This window comes from Phocoena sinus, chromosome 3 (genome assembly GCF_008692025.1).
Source record: "Phocoena sinus isolate mPhoSin1 chromosome 3, mPhoSin1.pri, whole genome shotgun sequence".
NCBI classification, from domain to species: Eukaryota; Metazoa; Chordata; class Mammalia; order Artiodactyla; family Phocoenidae; genus Phocoena; species Phocoena sinus.
This window is the reverse complement of record NC_045765.1, coordinates 145,596,413-145,622,551: the sequence shown is the minus strand read 5'-3', so window position 1 is coordinate 145,622,551 and position 26,139 is coordinate 145,596,413. Positions and strand designations below refer to the sequence as shown.

The 26,139-nt window shown below is 41.9% G+C and overlaps 1 protein-coding gene and 1 non-coding gene across 2 annotated transcripts; one reads left to right on the top strand and one right to left on the bottom strand.

Annotated features, from left to right (window-relative positions):
* Window positions 1-759: 759 nt before the first annotated feature.
* C1QTNF3 (C1q and TNF related 3) lies at window positions 760-26,139 on the bottom strand. Its single transcript, XM_032625163.1, is given in 7 exon segments — window positions 760-3,154; window positions 4,710-4,809; window positions 12,791-12,920; window positions 17,516-17,670; window positions 19,760-19,871; window positions 25,734-25,834; window positions 25,837-26,139. Coding segments are annotated over 7 exon segments (957 nt in total). The 5' UTR covers window positions 26,036-26,139; the 3' UTR covers window positions 760-2,994.
* On the top strand, window positions 8,865-8,968 carry LOC116752369. The gene has a single exon (XR_004349454.1). It is a non-coding gene; the product is annotated as a U6 spliceosomal RNA (small nuclear RNA).

Here is a 26,139-nt window from a genome sequence, read left to right as displayed (position 1 = left end):
TGAATATTATTGACTTCGGCTTTCACTCACAATATGCTCAATAAAATTCCTTCAGTATAAGTTATTCGTTGTCCAAGGTTCAAATGTAGCCTTTTCTACACTGGAAAATCACCCAACCTAATCATTATGAGAAGCTATTCTACCCTGTACTGCATTTCTGCAGCAAGCGTACACCCATGTGTTTCATTTGTAGAGTCTGCCTTCATTGGAGGTTTAGAATTTTAAAGTTGGTTGCTTAGATGATATATTTAAATTTCCCATGACACCTACCTACTATCTCCTTTTCAGAGCCTCAGTTTTAGGAAGACTCGTAAAATCAGTCTTCCAGATATAACTCTGGTCGTTGGTGAAATTATGACTCTATGATAATTACCTTGGCCTTCTCCCACCATCCATACTACCCACTCTTCTTCACACTTGGGACTTATTTGCCAGCCCAAAGTGCTTTCTACCTGCCTGCAACAAGATCTTGGGTGTCTCTACCAAGGTGAAAACTGGAATTTAGGCATCAACATAGAAAGACTTCAAGTGTGTGATGAAGGTCCCTTCCCCTCAGGGATACTGATTTCATCACAGGACCCTCTAAACATCGGAGTCTTAAAGACCCAGAGGGTTGAAGTTAGAACAATAGAATAACTGAAAAGTAGAGTTTTTTGTAGACAGTGACCCTGTTCTGTGCCCACACCATCGATTGTATGGCTGTTTACATCATCTGCATGAAAATATTTCAACTTTGTGTTAACAAACCATAGTGACTTATAATTGTATGACTATTCAACTTTATTAAAAACATTCTAGAAACATTTCACAAAAGTGGGTTTATTTCCATATAATGCTTATTACAGTTTTCTTGCTTCAGTTTTATCTAAAGCCAGGCCAATATCTCACTCTAAGTCACTTTATTAGTAACGCATGCTCTTTAGATACGAAGTCCTTTTGGGCAACATGCAATATTCAGTTATCTATTGGCAATGCACTTCTAGGAAAGTTATGACATTTGGTAAGAGTAAACTTCAACCCCGTGACCCTATACCGAGGTGGGGTGGGGGAGGGAGAATAGACACAAACCACAAAAACATTACCAGTCAAGCACATTATAGCTAACATCCAGTCACTTTAAAATAGCATTGTATATGGATTCAGGAAGAGTTTCAAAATATTTGTAGATCAAAAGGAAAGGGTCAAAGACTGGCATGAATGTGGAACACATTATTAGCTAAAAGGGCAGCTCTAATTCATTATCTCTGCTTCTAGCTCTAGGGGGTAATCAATACAAGATACACGTAAACACATAGTTAAAAAGCCTTTGTGGAAATTCAAACTGTAACAGAAATTAAGGGCTCATTACTTCTAAGGGAATTCCTTATGTAATATTTGTTAGATGGACATCTCTGTAGTGCATTTTAAATATGATTCAACGTCAAGGTAAACGCATATTCCAATGATTCTTTGCTTAAAGTAAACCAGTTTGGGGTGCTGTCATCATTCTCATGAGTATCTTTTTGGTGGCAAATTTAATCCTTTGAGAATTGATTTTGGGGGAGGTATAGGCAAAAGTCAAGTGGCACAGCTGCTCTGTGAATATTGATTAAATATGGTAATCAAAGAAGTCACGTAATTTTTTTTTAAATATACAGATTTTTTTTATTTTTTGGCTGCGCTATGCAGCTTATGGGATCTTAGTTCCGTGACCAAGGGATTGAATCCGGGCCGTGGCAGTGAAAGCACCGAGTCCTAACCACTGGACCACCAGGCAATTCCCATATAATTTTTTATTTTTAAAAAAGATTAAGCAATTTTATTATATGTCTCCTAAGTGAAATACCCTTATATTTTGTATACATTAGTTTGGCTGTATATGTCTGGGTTTACAGCTCCTTAAACATGCCATGTCAGTGTGTGTATAGTATACTAGGGTAATTTCTAAGCTGATAGAAAAGTGGGTGATTATATCCGTACTGTATGGACCTACACTCACTGCAGGCCAGAGTCAACAAAGCTCTGCTGTAATGTAAGAGATGCAAAGGAAAAGAGTCAATCTGATAATCCAGATCTGGTAAGCCCAATTCTGGATCACAGGAAAATTCTATTTCCAAAAATATAAGCCATTAGAAGTCAAGATTTAATTATAGCGTTATCCTTATAAAAAAAGGAGTCGTCAGTTATTTTTGAGAATTGTGAATACTTCTGCTATCTTAAAGCTATCTGGAATTACTAAAAAATATCTATACTTTATCCATGAATATTGACCCACTGGATCAAAGTGTTACTTCCCAGTCTAGACTTTACAAATATTTCTGGTACCTTGATCCAGGCAAGTGCCCCCTATTCTTTCCTTGGCCCCATCATAATCACTGCATCCTGTTCTCTGAAACGTTGTAAAGAATGAGGAAACCAGGGCTTCCCTGGTGGCGCAGTGGTTGAGAGTCTGCCTGCCGATGCAGGGGACGCGGGTTCGTGCCCCGGTCCGGGAAGATCCCACATGCCGCAGAGCGGCTGGGCCCGTGAGCCACGGCCGCTGGGCCTGCACGTCTGGAGCCTGTGCTCCGCAATGGGAGAGGCCACAACAGTGAGAGGCCCGTGTACCAAAAAAAAAATAATAATAAATAAAAGAATGAGGAACCCAGACCCTCAGGGGTTCCTGAATGTTGCTATTAGAGCCGCCAATACTCTTTGCAAATGACTTCTCTGATGGGAACAATTATTTCCAACCTGTATCAAGAAGGGAACTCTCTTTTAGGTGCCTAGGAAAGAGTGATAAAGGTTGCTGGGTATATTAGTCAAGGTCACTTGGGAAGACTGTTTTGTGGTTTCTTCTTCTGAGCTCCTGAGTCATCCCACATTACTGATGTACCTGTAGTATGATTAGCAATGTAACCAATAAAAAAATTTTTTAATACAACATGTAGAACCATCAAATCTAAAGTCCCTCATCATGACAATACCAGCTCAGCTATAAGTCTTCCCCAAAGTGGAGCTGGTCTATTCATACTTTTACTTAGTTTCAAAGAGCAGGAAGCCTGCAAAGGTGGAGAAGCGCTGGTGGTCCCCGTGAAGAGCGCCATTGCCCATTCTCAGCCAAACCTCATCCCCTTTGGCCAGTTTCAGCACTGCATGGTTGCTGGATGTATCTGATTTCCCCTTTGTTTCATAACTAGAAAGAAAAAAAGGCACCAACTACTTAGTCTTTGCCGTAAACAGCCAGCTCTTTACCAAAATCCGTCCTCCCTTCTCTTCCGGAGTCTCATACAATTACGTATAGTCCCGGGATTAAATTCTCTAAATGCCATGTGAACAGAAATGACATGTGCCACTTATATATAGGATTCACCAATACAGCTCTCACAAACAGCCCCCCTGCTCCTTCCTCATTATGACTGCGTGGAATGCTAATGACAATGACCAGCATGACCTTGGAAGCCACCTGTTGAAGCCCGAGTGTTTGAAGACTGTGCCATGAGAAGAAAAGGAATTTCTATCATGTTCAAGCCCTTGGACCAATGTTAAAGCAGTTCAGTCCACCTTAACTAATTTAGAATTTGGTTCTAAAGAAGGATGCTGCCATAACGCAAACTAAAACATGTTTCATCGGCTCATGTCAGGCAGAGGAGAGCGGTGAGGAAACAGATACTGTGGGCTTGAAAGCTGGAGATCCCTGTCATGCTAGAGCAAAACATTTAGGAAAACGTGATGACTTGGAATAGAACGCCTGATGCATAAAAATGTCCACAAGCTTGTTGTTCTTTCCTCCTCCTGACTGTGGCAATGACAATGATGTGAGAATTGGGGAGTCAGTTTTATAGATGGCAGAAATGCTTTCACCAGCCCACATCCCTCAAAAACCTGGTGGAGCAACCCTCCTTCCAAACTCCACACAATTCCCTCCTCCACCCTTTCCACCCCATCCTTCCCCAACCTGAAACAGGCAGAAAAATGGAGTTCTAGCGTGTTCGAGCCACAATATTCTGGATCTCTTTGTTGCATCATTTCATCTACCTAACTCATCTTTTTCTCTTTTGGCTTTTCAAAGCCTCTTACTAGAGGCCAGGGTCCAAAAGAGAAAAAGATGGCAATCCCCCCAAGTCATCAAAAATAACTGAGAAAAGATAACAACCACGAAGTTTTTCACAGTTTCACAATACCCATTTATTTAATTATGGGAAAGGTGCTGGCCTCTCTTCCCTACATCTTAAGCTTATATCAGAGCAAATTGCAATATTTCGTTTTTAAATGAGCTTTTTTCCAAGGTGCCTAAGGGCCAGGTTGCTAAGGTAAACATCAGAGCCACAACACTGCCTAAAGAAGGAAACCAACTCACAACTCTTGAACTGCAAGCTCCAGGGATGATAGAGAAGGCCATCAAGAGGGCTAAACTCTAGGCAAAGGGGGCGGAGAGTAGGAAAGGAGAAGAGAAGGCTGAGAGGGAAGGAAAGAAAGAATGAGTTGAGAAAAGAATACAAATGACTAGTTGTGGGGAGTGTTGCTAGTAATTAGCTCAAGACCTCTTATCAACCTGCTTGTGATCAAGTTTATCAGATTCACTGCTTCCCAAACAGTAATAATAATCTGGCCATATATTGTACACGGGAGGTCTCAACGACAACAGGGTTTATGGCAGTCTCTGCTGATTCCTATATACCCGCCGGCACTGGCCATCCTTTGAGCGAACAATGGCACCACGGATACCTACGATAGAAAAGGCCACGCACCTGTACATGCTGAAGACCGTGTTGCCATTGTGCATGAGGTACACATACACTTCCTCTACGTCCTCGTGCTTCATCATGCTGAAGGTGAAGAAATACACACCTGAAAGACGCCGATATTCATCCAATTAACTATTGTACATTGAGGACTGGGGGATAGCGGGGAGATATGTCACGTGACTTCACACTTCTTTTGTTGCTGTTCTACGTGGTATGTAGGTTCTTCTTGGCCTTTATTTCTATGAGTGTCCCTTTACCTGCTCTCACCTTCAAACTGCTTTACATATTATTGAGACTTTCTCAGTGCGTAGACCATGTTTCCCTAACAAGAATACAAAGTCTTTAAAGGCAGGATTTGGCTGTATCTCATGGCCTCTCCTTGCCCCTAACAAAGCGCAAAGTATATAAACCCATCCCTAGGTTTAGATTAACCATCATTCACACCTTCCTCAGGACACATATGGACAAAGCAGAGAGCCCTGCATGGAGGCACCCGTGGTCTGCTGTGGCCTAACAAAATGACCCAACAGCTTCCCTGGTGGCGCAGTGGTTGGGGGTCCGCCTGCCGATGGGGGGGACGCGGGTTCGTGCCCCGGTCCGGGAGAATCCCGCGTGCCGCGGAGCGGCTGGGCCCGTGGGCCGTGGCCGCTGGGCCTGCACGTCCGGAGCCTGTGCTCCACGGTGGGAGAGGCCACAACAGTGAGGGGCCCACGTAGCACACACACACACACACACACAAAAATGACCCAAGTACAACATTGTCATTAGGCAAAGATAAGAAAGTACTGTAGCACCGTGAAATGTTCATCAGTTCTAACAGCTCCAGCAATTTCTCATGTTATTCATTGTAAGTATGTGAAATTATGTACAATAAATAAAAAGATTCAACTTTGACCCAGCAGCATGACCTTGCTACTAAAAATTTGAATCCTTTTCATTAAAATAACACCAACATATTTTACAATATGTTAGTTTTCTTGTAAGAGTCTAGGGCTCCTAATTGAAAGTAACTTAATATACCTGATACACTTTAAATGCCAGTGTAGAAAATACCTTCACTGAAGATTAAGAAGAATCCAACAGTAGAGAGATGAGCGAAAAGGAAAATCTTCCTAACTCTAAACGATCTTGGTTTTGAGAGTGCATTTGGGAAACATGAATGAATGTAAATCATCAACCTCTTATTGATTTCCATGCTACATTTTTAAACTAATGGCCTAGTCTTAATCCATTTGAGCTGCTGTAACAAAATACAACAGACTGAGTAGCTCATAAATAACAAAAATTTATTTCTCACGGCTCTGGAGACTGGAATTCCAAGACCCGGTGAGGGCCCTCTTCCAGGTCACAGACTTCTGGTTGTGTCCTCACATGGCAGAATGGGCTAGGGAGCTCTGTGGGACCTCTTCTATGAGGGCACTAATCCCATTCATGGGAGTTCATGTGATCTAATCACCTAATTCCATCACTTTGGGCATCAGGCTTTCAACATGTGAGTTTCAGGGGGACACAGTCAGACCATAGTAGACTTTGTAAAAGAAAAACCCAGAAACATCTAAAAAAAAAGAACCACATAGTTCTATACTGTTTTCCAAAGGTGCAATCAAGTAAAATAGAAGCTCTAAGGCTACCATGTTGATCCATCTGCCTCTGAGTCAAGTTGAACCAAATAAAGATGTATGATTCGACTTCCCTGGTGGTGCAGTGGTTGAGAGTCCGCCTGCCAATGCAGGGGACACGGGTTCGTGCCCCGGTCCGAGAAGATTCCCACATGCCGCGGAGCGGCTGGGCCCGTGAGCCATGGCCACTGAGCCTGCGCATCCGGAGCCTGTGCTCCGCAACGGGAGAGGCCACGACAGTGAGAGGCCCGCGTACCGCAAAAAAAAAAAAAAAAAATGATGTATGATTATGCTTAATTTATTGCCAGGCTTGCATATTCAATGTGCTGAGAATAAAACATACGATATAAAAATAAGTCATGTTCATTCATATGCCTAAAGATTGGTCCACAGATGAAAAGTAAAGGCAGATAGAAATTAGAGACTCAAAGAAAGTAATTTATATGTGTGCAGTTTTTCACATTTTACAAAACTTCTTATTACATGCACACACAACAATTTTCAATGCCTCAAGAAGATTAAGTGGGAATCAAAATGACAGAAAAAGGGACTTCCCTGGTGGTGCAGTGGTGAAGAATCAACCTGCTAATGCAGGGGACACAGGTTCGAGCCCTGGTCCAGGAAGAACCCACATGCCACAGAGCAACTAAGCCACAACTACTGAAGCCTGCCGCCTAGAGCCCATGGTCCGCAGAAGAGTAGCCACCACAATGAGAAGCCCACATGCCGCAACTAGAGAAAGCCTGTGTACAGCAATGAAGACCCAATGCAGCCAAAAATAAAATATAATAATAATAACAACAAAATGACAGAAAAAGATATTACTTTTCCTGGAAAAAATGATGACTATTATAAAAAAAAGTTGCAGAAGCATTTTAGAAAGACTAAGAAACCAAAAGGTGAATAACTGAAATGACTATAGAGTTGGAAATATAATACAAAAGTGAATCTATATTATATCCACACATGGTTTTGCTCTGCAAGGGAAGGTACTAAAACCAGAGGTAATACATTTGAACTCTGTTTTTCAGGTCTTTATGCTGCATAATTGTAAAATTCAGCCTTCTCTGTCCCATCACTCTCAGAGTTAAGAAGTATGAAAAGGTAATTTTATAATCTATTGGATGAGGTTTAAACAGTAAAGCGGGAGTCAAATGATGGTTGTTATTGTCTGAATTATGTCCAGCTCAAGAGAATTCTAAAAAACAACTAAATCCTTGAGCTTCAATTATAAAGCCATTGAAAGCAATGGAAGCATTCATTGGGCATATCTACGCACCTATGTAATTTGTGGCACAGACAGTGTTTAACAAAATAGTTATAGGAAAATTATAACATAAGCCTTCAGAGCAGAAAATCACATAAGAAGATTTAAAGCTGATTGAAGCATGATGAAAGATTGCTTCTATCACTTCGTATGTCAGTTCATTTCTGACTTCAGCTGGGTAGAAAAATAAATCAAGGCACACATTAAAAGCATTTGTGACAGGACTTCCCTGGTGGCACAGTGGTTAAGAATCTGCCTGCCAATGCAGGGGACACGGATTTGAGCCCTGGTCTGGGAAGATCCCACATGACGCGGAGCAGCTAAGCCCATGTGCCACAACTACTGAGCCTGCGCTCTAGAGCCCACAAGCCACAACTACTGAGCCCACGTGCCACAGCCACTGAAACCTGCACACCTAGAGCCCGTGATCTGCAGCAAAGAGAAGCCACCGCAATGAGAAGCCCGTGCACTGCAATGAAGAGTAGCCCCCGCTCGCCGCAACTAGAGAAAGCCCGCACGCAGCAACGAAGACCCAACACGATGAATAAATTTGAAAAAAAGAAAGCATTTGTGACAAATCTAACATGGCCATTGCACCCATCTGAATTTTCTTTTTTTTTTCCTTCTCAATACCATATACAGAGACAAGGAAAATTGACAGCAAACACCAAAAAAGTATCCATTCTCTGCAAAACTAGGAGACTGAAAAAAAAATCAATAAACTTAAAATATCAGTTAAGTGCTGTCACATGTCACTGACCGCAGGCAGAGTCATGGGGAGTCAACATGGAGGGCAAGGAGTTTTGAGGAAGCCAAGCGGCAGCAGATCTCAAATGGTGCCCAGAAAAATGCACTCCCTGATGCAGAAGGGCCACTCTGAAATACAGATGCTGAAAAGAAGCTCCTGTGAGCAGGGCTGAGATAAAGCAAAAGTTATGTTTGGGGAGAAGGTTGCTAGATAAAGTTCAGAAAGTGTGGAAAGCCATCCTGCGGTGGCGGATCTCAGAATCTGCCAGCAAATATAAGGCTCCTAAAGGCAAAGGAACCGGCAAGTGCAAGGCTGGTTTTAGAAGTTTTCCTAGACCCAGTGCAGTCTGGGGAGACAAGAAGTGTGGCCACACAGAGCGGCTGTAGTTAAAGGAAGTGGCGGGGCTTCCCTGGAGGTCCAGTGGTTAGGACTCTGTGCTTCCACTGCAGGAGCGCAGGTTCGATCTCTGGTAGGGGAAGTAAGATCTGGCAAGCCCTGCGGGGCAGTCAAAAAAGAAGTGTAGAGTGCTCGCTTCGGCAGCACATATACTAAAATTGTAAGGATACAGAGATCAGCATGGTCCGTGTGCAAGGATGACATGCAAATTTGTGAAGCATTCCATATTTTAAAAAAAAGTAAAGAAAGAAAGAAAACAAAGAAAGAGGGAGTCCCCTGCCAGCAAGGTGGGAACCACCAAGCCACCAAGCCTGGAAGTGTGCTGGGGTCCCTCCCCTTCCCCAAGAAACTACTGCATAGAGCTGATCTAGGAGAATTCTTCAACCATCGGTTAATTTTAGAAAGTAGAAAAGAACAAAAAATTACTCACCAAGAAGAAATTTTATCATGTGGTAGATGAAAAATGTAAGCAAAGATTCCATCATGGGTTTGAAATATATTAATGAAGCAAATCCCTCTATGAAAGAACATTGTAAAACAGAATGCAGAAATCCATGGTAGAAATGACCAGACAAGAGGAGGAACTGAAAACCAGGACATCATGACTAATGTAAAACACAGAAAACATAAAAAAAAAAAAAAAGTATCACAGAAACAAGACGGAAGAAATTGGAAGAAGCAAAAAGGATAATTAACCCCTAGGAGATGCAATTTTAAGCATATGCAAGATAGCAACGGAAAAAGCAAACAACATGAGATGGAAGTAAAGAGCCCCAAAAGATTAGAGAAAATAATACATACAGAAGACAGACAAGTCAAAAACAAAACAAATAAAATATACTTGGAGTTCTTAAAAAAGTTAACCAGTGGTGAACTAAGGTGCAGGGGGAGGGGGTCAGGGGGATGCTTGTGAGCGGTCCACCCCACAGGGGAGGAGTATTTTATCTCTGATATGTTTAGAACTGCTGGTCTATGATGCTAATAAAAACATCTAGCTAACTTTAATTGGCTTTATTACAGTTTTTAAATATCCTGTTTGCCTAATTTCCTAACACAAGTCAGACTGCTCCCAATGCCACCTCACCTTAGTACAACAAGAAGAAAAAACTTTATTTATGTTTTAAAATATAATTCAAAGAAGCTTTCCCAGGCAAAAAGAAGGCTTACACACACATATTGAAAGGACACAGAAGGAAAATTTGACCCAGAATGATTAACACTTCTTCTAGAAAACTCACTGGACTTTGAAGATAGAGAAATAATTCTTTGGGAAGTCAAGCAGAAAGATTGTCACTTATAAGACGAACAAACTCAGACTTATGTCAGAGTTCTCCAGACCAAATGCCAGAAAACAGGACCAAAAAGTAAGCCAAGGTTTTATTTGCAGCCAAGGTTATAACAGTTTAGAGCATGTAAAGTCTCAGGGAATACTGATGGCATAAGCTTTCTTGAGAAAATTGAAGGATAAAGTTTAGCTAATAAAGAGATATCTGGGAGACTTTGGCAACATGACTAGTGGTGAACATTGAATACATTTAACTGCAAGATAAGTCCAAATCATAGGAGGGGATAATGTTGACAAACTAAAATGTAATTGTTTTATACCTTGACAGTGTATAAATGATTCAACCACCAAAAGTTAAAAATTAAGAAAGAGAGAAGGTGAGAGACATAATAAGCTCATTGATTGGCTTATTTGTAATATTTGAGATATATATATATATAGATAGATAGATAGATAGATATAAAACACTATCCAAAAGAAAGCTGGGGAAGCTATAATATACTAAACATAGGAGACTTCAGAAATATTAACAAGGATAAAGAGAAACATTATATAATGACAAAGGGTCAATTCACCAATAGTCTAAATGTCTTTTAACTCATGAGTGGATAAACAAACTAATACATCCATTCAACGGAATACTACATAGCCAGAAAAAGGAAAACACTATTGATTCATACATAGACATGTGTAAACGTTAAATGAATTTTGCTAAGAGACATATTGTATATATTGTAAGATCCATTTATATGACATTTTGGAATTCTAAGGTTGGAAAACCAATCAGTCATTGTCAGGGGTTGGATTACACAGGGGTTGACTACCAAGGGATAGCACAAGGGAATTTGGGGGATGAAAGAACTGTTCCATTTGATACTATGGTGGTGGAGATATATCTCTATGCACTCGTCAAAACCCATAGAGCTGTACACCACAAAGAATAAATTTTGCTCCTTGCAGAGTTTTAAAAACTCAACTAGAATATGAGAAACTCAAGATGAGATTATGACAAATGAATCTAACTGTATTACAAATTAATGAAGTAACAAAACTGAAGAGCATGGGGGAAAAAGATGATCTAAGGGCTTTTAAAGACAGTGTTTTGACTGGACGGTAAAAATTTAAAAATTGGGCACAAACATTACACCCTAGTTGGTAACTTTATTTCTCATGGCACACGGGTTTGCAATTTTTTAACTACTTTATTTGTATACTAAGGTTCAACAAGTAAATATATTATAGATTAAGAGAGCCAGGGTTCACATTGTCAAAGAAAGAAGTTACAAATAAATAAAGAGGATGCTAGGATGAACTCAGTGGTGCTGGATTTGAGGCAGATGTATCAGAATGAACTCATGTTTTTTCGTTTGTTTTTTAACACACAATATAGATTGTATCAGAATGAACTCATTTTTTTTAACACACAACATAGATAGATAGATAGTAGGAAAATACAGATATGTATGCATGCATGATTAGTATACATGTGTATTTCCTAACTCTGTCCATTGACAGGACCAGAGGCAATGACCTCCTAATAGCAATGAGTACATTTAGCACCCAAGTTTTGGTTTCTAAATACTAGTCTCCCAAGACTCCTTGGGAAAATGGGTATTTCCAGAGCTAGGACAGGGGAAAATGCAACATGAGCTTGAAGCAGCTTGTGAACTAGAAAGTAAGAAAGTGGTTGGGGACTAAGTAATGGCCCCCATGTATGCTCATGTCCTAAAATCCCCAAGATCCGTGACTGTTACCTTATATGGCAAAAGAGATTTTGCAAGGGTGATTAAATTCAAGGTTTTGAGATGGGGAGATTATCCTGGATTATCCAGGTGGGCCCAGGGTAATCACTCTGTCCCTATAAAAGACCAAGGAGGTCAGAATCTGAGAAGACAAAGTGATGTGACAGTGGAAGCAGAGATTGAGGTGATGTGGCAAATAGGCAGGTAATGGTGACAGCCTCTAAAGTTGGAAGAGGCAAGGCCCTAGAGCTCTCCAGAGGAAGCAGTACTGCCCGTACCTGGACTTTAGCCCGGTGAGACTGATTTTGAAGTACTGACCTCCAGAACTGTTACAGAATAATTTTGTGTTGTTTTAAGCCTAGTTTGTAGTAATTTGTTACAGCAGTAATAGGAAATGAACACAGAAGTACTCAAAAAAATTTTTTTTAATGTTTTTAAAAAAGGATACGGCCTTCCTTGGGGTGTGGCAAAGGAGAGGGGATGCACTCAGTTATGACACATTTAAACTGTGAGAATAAGGGCTTTTCAAGGCAGAGGTAACTATGCCCTTAAGGTTTATTTGGTTAGTTTGAATGAGTTAATAATCTAAGTAGCCCACGGTCATCATCATTTTTAAAAATGTCTCTGTCTTGGGGCTTCCCTGGTGGCGCAGTGGTTGGGAGTCTGCCTGCCGTTGCAGCGGACGCGGGTTCATGCCTCGGTCCAGGAGGGTCCCGCGTGCCGTGGAGTGGCTCGGCCCGTGGGCCGTGCCCGCTGGGCCTGCACGTCCGGAGCCTGTGCTCCGCGGCGGGAGGGGCCGTAGCGGTGAGGGGCCAGCGTACCGCAAAAAAAAAAAAAAGTTTCTGTCTTTTCATGTATTTTATATATATATATATATATATGTTTCAACCAGAATCACAAGGAACTCTTTATTCCCTTAGGGTCTTTCTTTCTTTGTTCCCTCCCCCTTCCTTCCCTCCCCCACGTCCTTCCTTCTTTCTCTTGGTTGCTTAATTGATTAATCCAGTCATTTATTTTTACCTCTCACCTGATACTGGGGCCCCAAATCTACCGGTCATGACATCGAAGAAATTTCCGATGTTGGTTTCGACACTGCTGAAGATAATCCCACTGTTCTGATTGCTGAAGTGAGTTGCCAGAGAAGCCATGAACGCAATCTAAGCAAAGAGTTGGTGGTTAATTAAAAGGCAATTTATCTTAGAGAAATGAGGTTTCGATACAAGTAAGTTTATTTCACCAATATTTGTAACAGCAAGATTGGAAATAATTTAAACATTAATCTACAGAGAAAAATTAAATCATGGTGATTTCTAACATTTTTATGCTATGCATCATTAAAAGTATATATCAACAGTTCTGAGCATGTGTTTCAATGAACATTAGACTTTAAAGTGCTTTCTGAGATATTAAAATTCTATTATCAAATAATACTGGAAAATTTGGATGAAATCTTCTACATATAGCTATTAAATGTCCATTAGCATATACTAAAGGATCCGAAAAGTCCTGCAGCCAACTTTTTAACTTTGTTTGCCCTGTGTTATTTTCTCCAAAAAGACACCTGTGATATTATGATTTATAATAAATATATATTTAGTATTCACCCCCAGTTCTGGCAGAGAACTCCGAAAATCCTCAGAATTTCCTAAGTGTTGAGGGCAATCAAGGTGTCTTTTGTTATGTTAATCAGGTAACTTTGGAAAAACCCCTCGGGAGGGTCTGGTTGCCTGTGGAGCCAACCACGTGATTAGAGAGCTTTGAACTCTCAGTCCTCCCCCATCCCCCCCTTCTCAACCCTGCACCCAAACCTCCGGAGAGGAGAGATAGGGGCTGGACAGAGAATCGGTCACCAATGGCTAATGATTTAATTACTCTTGCCTAAGTAATGAAGCCTCCATAAAGACCCAAATGACGGGGCTTCACTGGTGGCGCAGTGGTTGAGAGTCCACCGGCCGATGCAGGGGACACGGGTTCGTGTCCCGGTCCGGGAAAACCCTACGTGCCGCGGAGCTGCTGGGGCCGTGAGCCATAGCCGCTGAGCCTGTGCTCCGCGACGGGAGAGGCCGCGGCAGTGAGAGGCCCGCGTACCGCGAAAAAAAAAACCCAAACGACAAGTTTTGGAGAGTTTCCCGCATGGAGATTTGGGGAGAGTGGCGCTCTCAGATAGAGAGTGGAAGCTCAGTCCCCTTTCCCCACACCTTGCCCTATGCATCTCTTCCATCTGGTTGTTCTTCGGTTACATCCTTTTATAATAAATTGGTGAGCAAATAAGTAAAATGTTTCTCTGAGTGCTTCTGTGAGCCGCTTTAGTAAATTAATCAAACCCAAGGGGGGGGGGTCATTGGAAGACAGAAGCACAGGTGATAACCTGAACTTGGATTGGCGCCTAAAGTGGGGGAAGGGTGGGGCAGTCTCGAAGGACTGATCTCTTAAGTGTCAGAAGTGAGCTGAATTGTAGGACATCCAGCTGGTATCCGAGAATTGCTTGGTGGTATGGGAATAGCCCACACTCGGAAATTGTACCACCATTGGAGAGTCACATTTGAAAGTCAATGCCAGTCCCCTGTCCAAATGAGTCATTGAAACTGAGTGCGAATTAGATCAATAAATTATTTAACTTGCTGGGATTATCCATCTTGAATGAATGGAAGTTTTAAGGGAGAGGGGTGAGAGAGGAGAGAGCAAATAATTTGAAGTTCTGGAAGACTTGGGGTGTGGACAGGGAGGCAGGCCTGGGAGAATCAACACAGAAAGGATTGGGGCAGTCAGAGGACAGTGTGAGGGCACTGGACACAGAAGGATGAAGAAGGGGTGACACCAGAGGACGAGATTTAGAAATGGGGATGAAGGGGCTGGAAGTCACCCTCCATTACAATCTGCCCAGGACCAATCTTGTCTCCACTTTAATGCCTCCTTCAAAACATGTGAAAGTAGTTCTCCCTAATGACCATAATGTGTTTTTAGGGTTAAAAAGCTGATGGAGCAAATGTAATAATTGCCCAGGTGTTCTCCATTAAACTGGCTACTACAAGGCCCCTTAACTAGCATATAACCATTCACAGATTTGGGTTAGTTTCTAGCTTTGAGAACCATCCGTCTTATTAGGTACGTATAACTTGGGCGATGGCATCTGTCTCCTTTTCTTTGTAAATTTATACTGGCACACAGACCGCAGGTTGCTAAAATTATTAAACAGCAGTCATTAAAAAGTTACGAAAAAAAAAGACGTTACGAAACCTAAAAAGCAGGTTGAGTAACACACAGGATCTCTTAGCTTACCCTTAAAATAACTTGATTCCCCCCAAAGTGATGGAATTTATCCAAGGTCAAACAACTACCACATGTGCCCAAATGAAGAGTAAAGTTTTCCCCCACTGATATTTCAGATAGAGTGGCTGTACCTTATAGCTCTTTGAAAGTTTCTCACGTTATAGTATTGTCCATGAAAATATTAATCAGTAATCAAAGACAGAAATTGGAAACTTTTATTAGAGCCAACCTGAAGATTATAACCCAGGGGACAGTCTTTCAGAAAGCTCTGAGGACCGTTCTGAAGAGGTGTGGGGATAGGGGGAGAAACCAGTATATATGTGATTTTGGTGAAGGGGTCCATGCAATCAAGCACACATCTTGGTAGAAGGTCACTGCTATTCACAAGGAACAGATATCTTAGTTAATGGTTTCAGTGCTTTTCTAAGTAATGGTAAGATGCAATAAACTGGGTTCATAAATTTCTCTCCTGAAAAGATCTGACTGTCTGAGGGCCAGTGCTGTCAGTTTTCCCAGAGCACAGAATGCCTCATCCTGACCTCCGCCCTGAATTCCTTTCACAGTGTATTGTAGGTCAACGACTGCAGTGGTAATGACTTGGTTCTTATAGAACTGGATGGTGGGCAACATTCTTTATTTTACAATCCTCTCCCTTTTGTTCTTAATTTCAACCAAGGTTTGGGAGGCATTTTGTGACCAATTTGTCCCACTGCACTAGGAATGCTCACTCCCAGGTCAGGAGAGGATTTCCTTGACAGGACACTCCATGTGCTATTACTGGACCAGACCCAATTAACAGTAGCCAAAAGCCTCTGGACCACCTGTCTTACTAGTCTGTTACGGTCCAGGAAATGGCTCCCTCTTGTTGCTTCTTCCCATATCCCGAGTTACACTATTACAATCATTGATCTTATAGGACTATATATTTGGTCAATTGTTTCAAGTCCCCTAGTCATCATTATTTTTATTGGAAGCTCAGTCACACACTGGTAATGAAAGAAAAAATAATCTTAAAATAGGCAGAACACAAGTAATATAGCTAGTAACATTAATAAGGTAAGTAAGTAATGTTATCTTCTAAGGAGTTACATGTCTGGCGTCAAAAGAAGAGAAACTGATCTTTATGGTGGAGCAGTTATTTCTGCCACTGGGGAGGTCTGGTTAATGCAGATGTACAATGCACACTAGAGGGGAGGGAGGAGGCCAAAATGGGCAGAGAAAAAATTATGTTTCAATTTTTCTTGTCTTGCCTTAAAATATGAATTTGATCCCATCAGTATGTTCTCTCAGTTACTTACTTTTAATCACGAGTTACTGTTTCAGGAACACATACCAGCCAGAAACAAGCAATAAAAAAATGCTAGCTTTCGATGTTGATAGGAGTCCCTTGGAAGAATCCATCTTAAAAATATTAGCCAAATAAATAATAAATAAATAACCCGGACTTAGTAATTTTCTTGGTGTGACCTAACCTCACATCTCACATTTGCAAGTTTTAGGTGTTACCGACAACAAGAATTTTGAAGATCACTTAAAAGAGAAATAAAGAACAGATAAATGGGGGACTTCCCTGGTGGCTCAGTGGTTAGGAATCTGCATGCCAGTGCAGGGGACATGGCTTCAATCCCTGGTCCGGGAAGATCCCACATGCCACAGAGCAACAAAGCCCATGCACCAGAACTACTGAGCCTGTGCTCTAGAGCTTGAGAGCCACCACTACTGAAGCCCGTGCACCTAGAGCCTGTGCTCCACAACAAGAGAAGCCAGCACAACGCAGCAGAGTAGCCCCCGCTCTCCGCAACTAGAGAACGCCCACGCACAGCAGTGAAGACCCAACGCAGCCAAAAATAAATAAATTTATATATAAAAAAAGAACAGATAAATGGGTAGCGGGCTTGAGATAAAACGTCCAATGATAGCCTCATAAATGAATTAAAAAAACTTTAAGCTGAAATGAATATGGTCTCATGACTCAAAATAAAGTGCCTCCAGTAATAAAGAAGATACTGATGAGAAAACCTTTAATAAAAATTAATGCCACGAAATCTGATTTGATAGAATTACTTGTGTATTAATATCCATATATGTAATTTAAATATGCAAATGTAACAAAATTGATAAATAAATGGAATGGTCAAATATCTACTTAATAATATTTTATCCATCTAAAAGTTTACATATTCGAGTCGCCAAAAACCTTTTTATTGAACATGTCTCCTCATTTGGAAAATGGAGATTAGCTGATATTCAGGGTTGCTTTGTAATTTGGTCGAATGAGGGTGTTGAATTTCACCCTTCCTACATTTCTCCCTAAGAATGATTTCAAAGCACTTTGACAGCATAGGTCTTCTGCAAACACCCTGTGGTGGAGATGAACAAATGTAGACAGGTTTACTCAACACTGAGGATAAAGAAGCACTCAAGCCTTCTGATTCCTGGACCCTGAGTGAGGGTCATCTGGAGACGCACCAAGACGATTTACCTGCAGTTCTGGTGGGACCCCCGGGTAGCCCTTCTCTCCTTTGGGGCCATGCTGCCCACGCTCCCCTCGTGGCCCCAGATCACCTTTGTCTCCTTTCTCTCCTTTGGCCCCTTCGTGGCCAGTGGCTCCGTTATTGCCATTGTTTCCATGGTTTCCTTAAACAACCAGACATCATCACATGAGAAAGCCCGGTCACTCACACTCACCATCTGTTTTTATACAAATGCCGCTCCTTTCTTCAAAAATGACAAACTTAATTGTAAAAGGGGACCATCTGAAACAGCTCAAACACAGCCATGGTGACATCATCAGATGGGATCGCTTTTAAATGGGACACTGAAAACAGCCTTAGATACTTTTAAGGCTCCAGGCTCCAAAGCCTGTTTTACCTGTAAAGCAAGACTTGGATGAAAAATTGCATAGAGACATTATAAAGCATCCTTTATAAGAGCAAAGATGTGAAACCATCTAAATGTCCATCAATAGTGAAAGGGCTAAATTAAAAAATGGTACATCCCAGTAAATGATGTTATATAATCACAAAAAAAGAATGCTGAAGAAAAATATTTGATAGCATGATCTTTTTAGATAAAAAAGGTTATGAATCAATCAATAGTGATAGCATGATACTATGTATATGTGTATATATATGTATATAATATAAAATATGTACATGTTTTATCCAAAGGGGAAAAAGACTAGAACAAATTACATAAAAATATTTTGCAGTGGTTATTTTTTTCTAAGTGGATGAAGCACAAATGATTTTTGTGTCATTCTATACACTTTTCTGCAGTTTTGACATTTTCTACAAAGAACACGAACTACTTTTATAACTGGAGGAAAAGTAAAATCATTGATAAAAAATTTTAACAGTAATCTCGAAAGCAAGACTTGGATAATGATTTCAACTCTTCACTTTACTTTGCTAAGAGATAATTTCTATACCTCTCCCTTTAGTTTTATATTTGTTGAATTCCAGGCCCTTTTGTTGTTTATTCTGTGTGCCACCTTTGGTCAGGTTTCATACCGAGCTTGCAATTCTTCCAGATTAATGAACTTTGACTGGGTTTACAAGTTAATGTGCTAATGACAAAGCTGTTCCTGATGGGAAGCACGTAGCCAAGGCCAGCCTGTCCTGTGACCTCAGAAGAGTTTAGACCTAAGAAGATTTTAGAGGGATCTGAAAGTCCCCTACCCGTAATCACTGTATGGGTTGCCTGCTGCCCTAGATGTTCAGTGACATAGATTCCAAGCTACTGATCATAAAGTCTAACAGAGCACTTTCTCATTCTAAATTTGGTTTCATTTGACAAGCCACTCAAAAGTATTAAGAAAAATTAAACCTTATTTGTTAAATATTAACATCAACGGGAGTAAGTCAGAGAAGAGCAAGCAGACATTTGCCAAACCCTGAGAAAATGTTCTATCCCCAGGAATTGACCTGGAGACAAGAAAGTCAGTTAAACCCCCAGATAGATTTGGAGGTCCTGGGACAGAGGGCACCTGGGCTGCCCTTTCCTTGGCTGACCCAGGAGACTAGCAAGTTCCCCAAATGATCCATGTCTGGGGTGCCACTCAGTAGTAGAGATGGCTGAACAGTGGGTCTAGAGGGACCCAGTGTAGCTCTACAGCATGCCCCATGCCACCATATGGTGCTGGAGCCCAAAAATGTCCCCATGAGTCCAAGAGAGGCATGACGGTCAACTGAGAGACAGCTGAGCATGGAAGGGCCTGGGGGTTAAGGGAAGAAAAACTCAGCTAGACCTAGAATCAGACAGAACGATGTGTAGCTCAGTAAAAGAGACTGTGAAGATGACTAAAACCCAGACCAGCAAGCTCTCCTCCCCACTCTCACTTCCCAAATCCCCTGAAGCCTAGATCTAGTGCGCTGTATGGAGCACACGGTGGCAGAAACACTGAAACAAGAGTATAAACCTGTTCAGCTCCAGTGGTTCCAGACTCCACGCTGGGGAAGGGCCTCCTGGCCTGTAAACTGGGGCCCCAGCATGCCTAATGCCTATGGGATTCTGCAAGCAGTATGGGTAATAAATTCTATAGTTTATACAGTTCCACCTCATTAACTCAATAAGCCCAGTTCCCCACCCAACTCTCTTTTGGATTTTCCATGCATAAGCTTTGGATCACACACAAGTGATCCCAACTCACTGAGCTTTACCCCTGGCTCCTGTTTTGGCACAGTCTGCAATTAGACTGGAAACAACGCATCTCTCTCATCCTTACCTGGAATGCCAGGGAGACCGGGAGGTCCAGGGGGGCCTTGGTAGCCTCGAAAGCTGTAGTCTCCATGACAACACTTGCTGCAGTCTGGGGGCAGTCCTCCAGTTTGTGGAGACTTTGAAAAATTACAAAGAGAAGCTTCAGAGCAAGGTACATATGAGTAATTAGAACTTTTGAGCTTCCTCTGGCCACAGCCCCTAGGTAAGCTTAATTCCGAACAGCCTATGACAACATCAGAAAAGAAAGTGTGGGGTGACTTATGTCATCTTATGTCAATGGCAAAGGAGTCAGGGAGTAGCTAAGGTGAGGTGATGATCAGAAAGGCAAAGGAAACAGGAGAGTCACTAGAAGAACAGCCTCTTTGGAAAGTGGGAGTGGGAGTGGAGGATTGGGGCTGTGTTTCTGGGAAGTATGTTCCTGCTGCTACAGGAAAAGAGAAAGCTCCTTCAGAAAGAGAAAGCTCCCTTTCTCTTCCAACTGCCAGTAGTCTCAGATGTAGCTAGATTGAGTAGATGACCCTCAAATGATAAGAATTACCAACCTCAAATATAGTTATTAAGTCTATCTATATTCATGATACTGGGTAAAGAGTTCTTAGAAATTCTGAGTTGTATCACAACACACATAAATTGCCTTAGAAAATAAAGGAAAGAAAGTATTCATTAGTCCAATAAATTCTTATTAATTATCTACATCCTGAAACAACTTTAACTCCCTTTTTTTAAACTTCTACCTTTAACATGCTCTTCTGTTTCATATTCCACTTGAAAATTTAAAGTGATTAACACATTATTTGAACCGAGATTTCATGAGTACTTAATGGATATTAAATGTATTCAAATATGACACTAAGTTCAACGCTTCTTTATTCAATGATAAATTTCTAAAAAACCTTGTGCTTACTGTCAAGGAGCTAGAGATTTGGCAGAAGTTGATGGCAGAAGAGTTAGAGTTGCTCATAAAATTTGGAGTCTCTTCTAAATTGGCAACTTTTTAAAAAAAGTTATTTATTTACTTATTTACTTTTGGCTGCGTTGGGTCTTCGTTGCTGTGCACGGGCTTTCTCTAGTTGCGGCGAGCGGGGGCTTTCTCTAGTTGCGGCGAGCGGGGGCTGCTCTTCCTTGCGGTGCACGGGCTTCTTATTGCGATGGCTTCTCTTGTTGTGGAGCACGGGCTCTAGGAGTGCGGGCTTCAGTAGTTGTGGCTCACGGGCTTAGTTGCTCCCGTGGCATGTGGGATCTTCCCAGACCAGGGATCGAACCCATGTCCCCTGCACTGGCAGGTGGATTCTTAACCACTGTGCCACCAGGGAAGTCCCTTAAACTGACAACTTTTAATGATGGCTTACAAAAGACTCGTGGAAACTTTCCTCGACACCAATTATAATTCAAAAGTTTTTTGAAAATAGCATACTCTTGCTAAGGGATTCACTTTTTTTTTTTTTTTTTTTTTTTTTTTTTTTTTTTTTTTGGGATTCACTTTTTAAAAGGAAAGGGTGGGGTGAGAGAGGAAGGACGAGAGAGAGAGAGAGAGAGAGAGAGAGAGAGAGAGAGAGAGAGAAAGGGAGAAAGGGAGGGAGGAAGAAGTCATTCAAAACTGAAGTTTTCTCTATCATTAGAAATCCAAGCAGAACAATGCATCAAGGCTTCACACAGCTGCACCTCTAGACTTTTATAGCACAGGAAACTCTACTCAATACTCTGTCATGGCCATGGAAAGGAATCTAAAAAAGAGTGGATATATGTATATGTACAACTGATTCACTTTGCTGTACAGCAGAAACGAACACAACATTGTAAATCAACTATACTCCAATAAAAATTGTTTAAACAATTAAATTAAATTAAAACAAACAAGCCAAAACATAAGCTTGGGCTTTTTCCCTTACTCTCATTCCTTTTTCCTACAGGTTCCCACCTATAGCTATTAAGAAGAAAATGCAGAACAGCATCTGTAGTCCAAGCAATTGCCTGCAATGGCTCAGAGCTCAATCTCAAGTTTTCAGTAGCTAGGATTTGGAGCAATCTCCTAGTCCAGTCTTCTGTCCCCCAGACCCAACCTTGGAAAGGTATGGGAGTCTATGAAAACCTTTTATAAAACTGGCAGAGGAAAAGAAAATCAGTGAAAGCAGTTGGTCTGAGGCAAGGATTTCAGACACTTGGAAAGTCAGACACCACAGCACCACCCCACCTTCTAATCCAAAGATGCAATCTGAGAAGTAGGTATTCTGTAATTTCCTGGTATGATTTTGCTAATATGAAATACAGCTGTTTAAGCTCCAAGAAATCCTATGCCCTGCCAATAAGAAATTTTAGGGAAGGAGAAGGGTGGGGAGGGAGGGAAAGTACTGAAGTGGAACCATTTGTTTAAAAATAGAATTGAAAAACTGAGATGCTAAGAATGTCAGAAAAAGAAGTGGACTGGAGCCAGAACTCCCATCATAGGTCTGTGTGACTTTTGTGAAGTCATTTTCCCCCAGGCATCATTTTTCTTGTCCACTAAATTAGAGGATAGGGTAAAGATGGTCATGAATTTTCTTTCCAGCTCTATAATGCAAATAAGGATACTGAAGTCTTTTTCAAAGCTTCAGATGGTGACTTAGAAAGACGTTGTTTTGAAATCTAGTGTCTGGGTATGAGGCGTTAGCGCCAGGAGATGGGGTGCATACCCAACCACTTTGAGAGCATAGCGCTGCCGCCAAAACAGGGAGAGACTTCTGGTCATTAAGTGGGCCCCTTCCTGAGAACTGTCCTGTGACATTTCACAACATGGTCCTCCCTCTGGCCTGGTCTTTCAGAGTTCAGTCAAATGGAACCATGTTCATGAGCCTTAGAGCAAGTTGGACAGGATGTGTTCATTGAGAAGTTTTCTCCCAGGTAAGGGAAAATGACATTCTAGGTAGTTCTCTATATTACCCTCTCAAGTTTATCAACTCCTTTCCCCAAATTAGGTCAAATTTGAACACGAAGTTCATGCAAATGGACAGCACAGGAGGAAGTAGTTCCCTAAGACAAGTTCCATCCATTTTGTAGATGGAGGCCTAGGGGCAGCTACTGAGAATGAAGCTCTACTATTGGGAAATGACTTCAGGAAAGACAGTCCACAGCTCCTTCCTTAACTTAAGGAAGAGGGAAGAGAAAGAAGATGAAGGGAAGTGGAAGAGGGAGAGATAGGTGTCCAGGAAGAGAGGGGAGCTGGATAAAGGTGAACAATAAAGAGCTACAGAGAAGAGAATGTCAGGAAAAGAGAGTGCAGGTCTGCTCAGCCCACCTCTACACATCTCCGCACAAACGCTATGGCCAGAGTCATCTTTCTAGAACACACACGTGATCACCTCACTGCCCTGCTATGCACAAACAAACAAACAAACCTTTGCTGGCAAAATAAGGTCTAAGCTTCTTCACCGGCCAACGGAATCCATCAGGTGGCACTAAAATCACTGATGTCTTCCTCCTATGGCCCAGCTCTCCAGCCACACCCACTCCTCAAGCCCCTCTCAAGGCTCTTGCTGTGGCGCATGCTTGTTTATTTCATTTTTTCCGGGGATGCCCACACTTTCGTCTCATCATTTGAGATCTGACTCAGAGGCCACCACCATTCTGACCCTTTTCCCCCCGATAGTCTTTTGTGCCATTACTTTGTTTATCACATGGTACTTAATTACCTGTTGATTTATCCCCACTAGAGCCCTTCAGCATTGTTCAGAGAGAGAAGCTTGAGTGTATTTATCCCCATCCTAAAGCATGACTCATAGTAGAAGCACACAGATTAATCGGTAAAGGGATGAATGAGGGAAAAGGAGGATTAAAAGAAGCAGTGTGGGAAGTGAGGCAGGAGGGAGGAACACAGAGCAGTCCTAAATCTGTGTGGGTCTCCATATCCACTGGCAGAGAGTTCTACTGAAACCTCTAGAATACCAGTGGCTAAATCTCCTCACTACCTCCTGTTGGGGGCTGGTTTGGAAATACTTCAGGAACCCAAGGGAGTTGGAAAGCCCCCCGGCTTGAAAAAAAGAAAACCTAGAAAGTGGCTTCTTTTCCCCCTCATCTGATTTCAACATGCTAGATGCCTAGAGGCACTAGAAGCTGGGGTGGAATAGAAATGTAATTTGGATTTCAGTAGCCTGTCAAGAATTGATGACTGATGACAGCCTACATCTGCCTTCTGCTGCCTCTGGGGGCTCACATGCCATGACCAGGAAGGATCCAGCAAAGAGCCCATTTTTTGAAGTAGAAAGTCCAGATCAAGGCTTGGACAAAAGCACAAATATCTTTACCACTGAGAAAAACAAAAATGAGTATTATTCATTCTCCAGCCAAAAGATTGTCAGATGAAAGAACAATCTCTAAAAGTGGCTTTCAAACAGCAGGATTGGATTTAGAGGTTATCGTTTCTTCCACGGCTCTGTAAAGGAGCAATTTGTTCTTGACCAGGCCCCACAGAATAGTTGGGGCAACTGCATTTGTGGTCAAGTTAAAAGTCCCAGGTTTGTCCCAGATCTACAGATGCTTCTGCCTGTGATCTTGGTCTGATCACACTACCAGTCTCAACGCAAACTTTCAATCTGTGGTCAGAGGGGTTTAGATTTCAGCTGCATGGACTTTGTCAGGGCCTATTCAACACATAGAAGCAGTCAAATCTTGTAGTAAAACTTATTTGTTCAAAGATCATATAATTCAGGGGGCTTCCCTGGTGGCGCAGTGGTTAAGAATCCTCCTGCCAATGCAGGGGACACGGGTTTGAGCCCTGGTCCGGGAAGATCCCACATGTCGCAGAGCAACTAAGCCTGTGTGCCACAACTACTGAGCCTGCGCTCTAGAGCCCAAGAGCGACAACTACTGAGTCCGCGCGCCTAGAGCTGGTGCTCCGCAACAAGAGAAGCCACTGCAATGAGAAGCCTGTGCACCTCAACAAAGAGTAGCCCCCGCTCGCCTCAACTAGAGAAAGCCCGCGCGCAGCAACGAAGACGCAATGCAGGCAAAAATAAATAAATTAAATAAAATTTTAAAAGTGTTTAATAATAATAAAAAAAGATCATATAATTCAGAATAACTCTCCTTGCCCCCCATCTGCTTTCAACGTGCTTGATACCTAGAAGGCAAATCAAAATCTGCTTCTTCCTTATGTTGTACACTTGAAGCTAACCTAATGTTATATGTCAATTATACCACAATTAAAATTTTTTAATTTAAAAAAATAATAAAGACATACTTGAAAACCTGTTTCTTCCTGTTCTTAACGTTTTCGATTAAAATGAGTTTCATCAATTTGCCATTCACTACACTGAAACCTTAACTCACTCCCGTACTACCCTGAAAGGGTTAAAGATGTTTCCTTAGATGTTGTGCTTATACTCAGCATCTTACACAAGTCCTCTGTGATTATCAGGCATTAAATTATACAACAGAATCAAGTCTGCATTTTAAACACAGTGTGCTTTTGTTTTAACTCTTTGGTCCTTTTTTAAACAGAGTGAAGGTAGAGACTTAGCAACCTAGAGGGCTATAAATCAAACAACCAAGCCTGGCATGAAATGTCACAGTAAACTCGCAAATCAAGTGAAAAACTCAAAGGGCAGCTTCTCTCTGCTGGGAAGGATTAACGAAGTCCAACTTACGATCTGCAGATGTTATCTCTAATGATCTATCTGCAAAGGTCAGCTCTCCTCCTTTCCGCATCAACAGAGCAAGAAAGAAACCAAATCACAGCAGAGCAGGGCTGGCTGTCCCTGTTCCCCTTTCTGATGGGACAGCTGTGGCCTCTCTTTATCTCAGTCCATCAGTGCTACCTCTGCTGATTTTCTAACACAGACCAGCCTCATCCCCAGTATCCCACAGCAACCCAGAGAGAGAGACCCACAAGCAGCTCAGCCAACTTCTGGAAAGCATCGATCCTAAGAATCATAGCTGAAAAAAGAGCAAAAACAACAAAACTCATTAAGCTTTGACAGTAATCCTTAAAAGAGAATTCCGAGTACCTGGCCCCAGAATGGGGTGATCTGGGCTAGGTCATCTACCTCGGGGTGCGGTAGCTCATCTGGTCTCAGGGGTTTTAGGTCTGTAGAAGTGTTATTATCACAGTCCCAGTTTTAGGATGGCTCCGCTCTCTCACTTTCTCCCTCTTGGAGCCGCTACGGCCAGTCTGCTGATGGCTTTGCACTATTCTCGCCACCACTGTATTAGCTCTTCCGCTCACCTCCATGTATTCATCTTGACACAGGCAAAAAGGGAGGAAAAGCAAAGCCAGCAGGTGCCAACAGACGAGCTGCCTTCCGAGCATGATTCTCAACAGAGCCACAGAGCCTCCCGGAGAAGACGGCTAGGGCTCCAGCTGCCGTGGTCTCTTCGGGCAAGTGCCAGGGCTGCAGATGAGACATGCAGCTG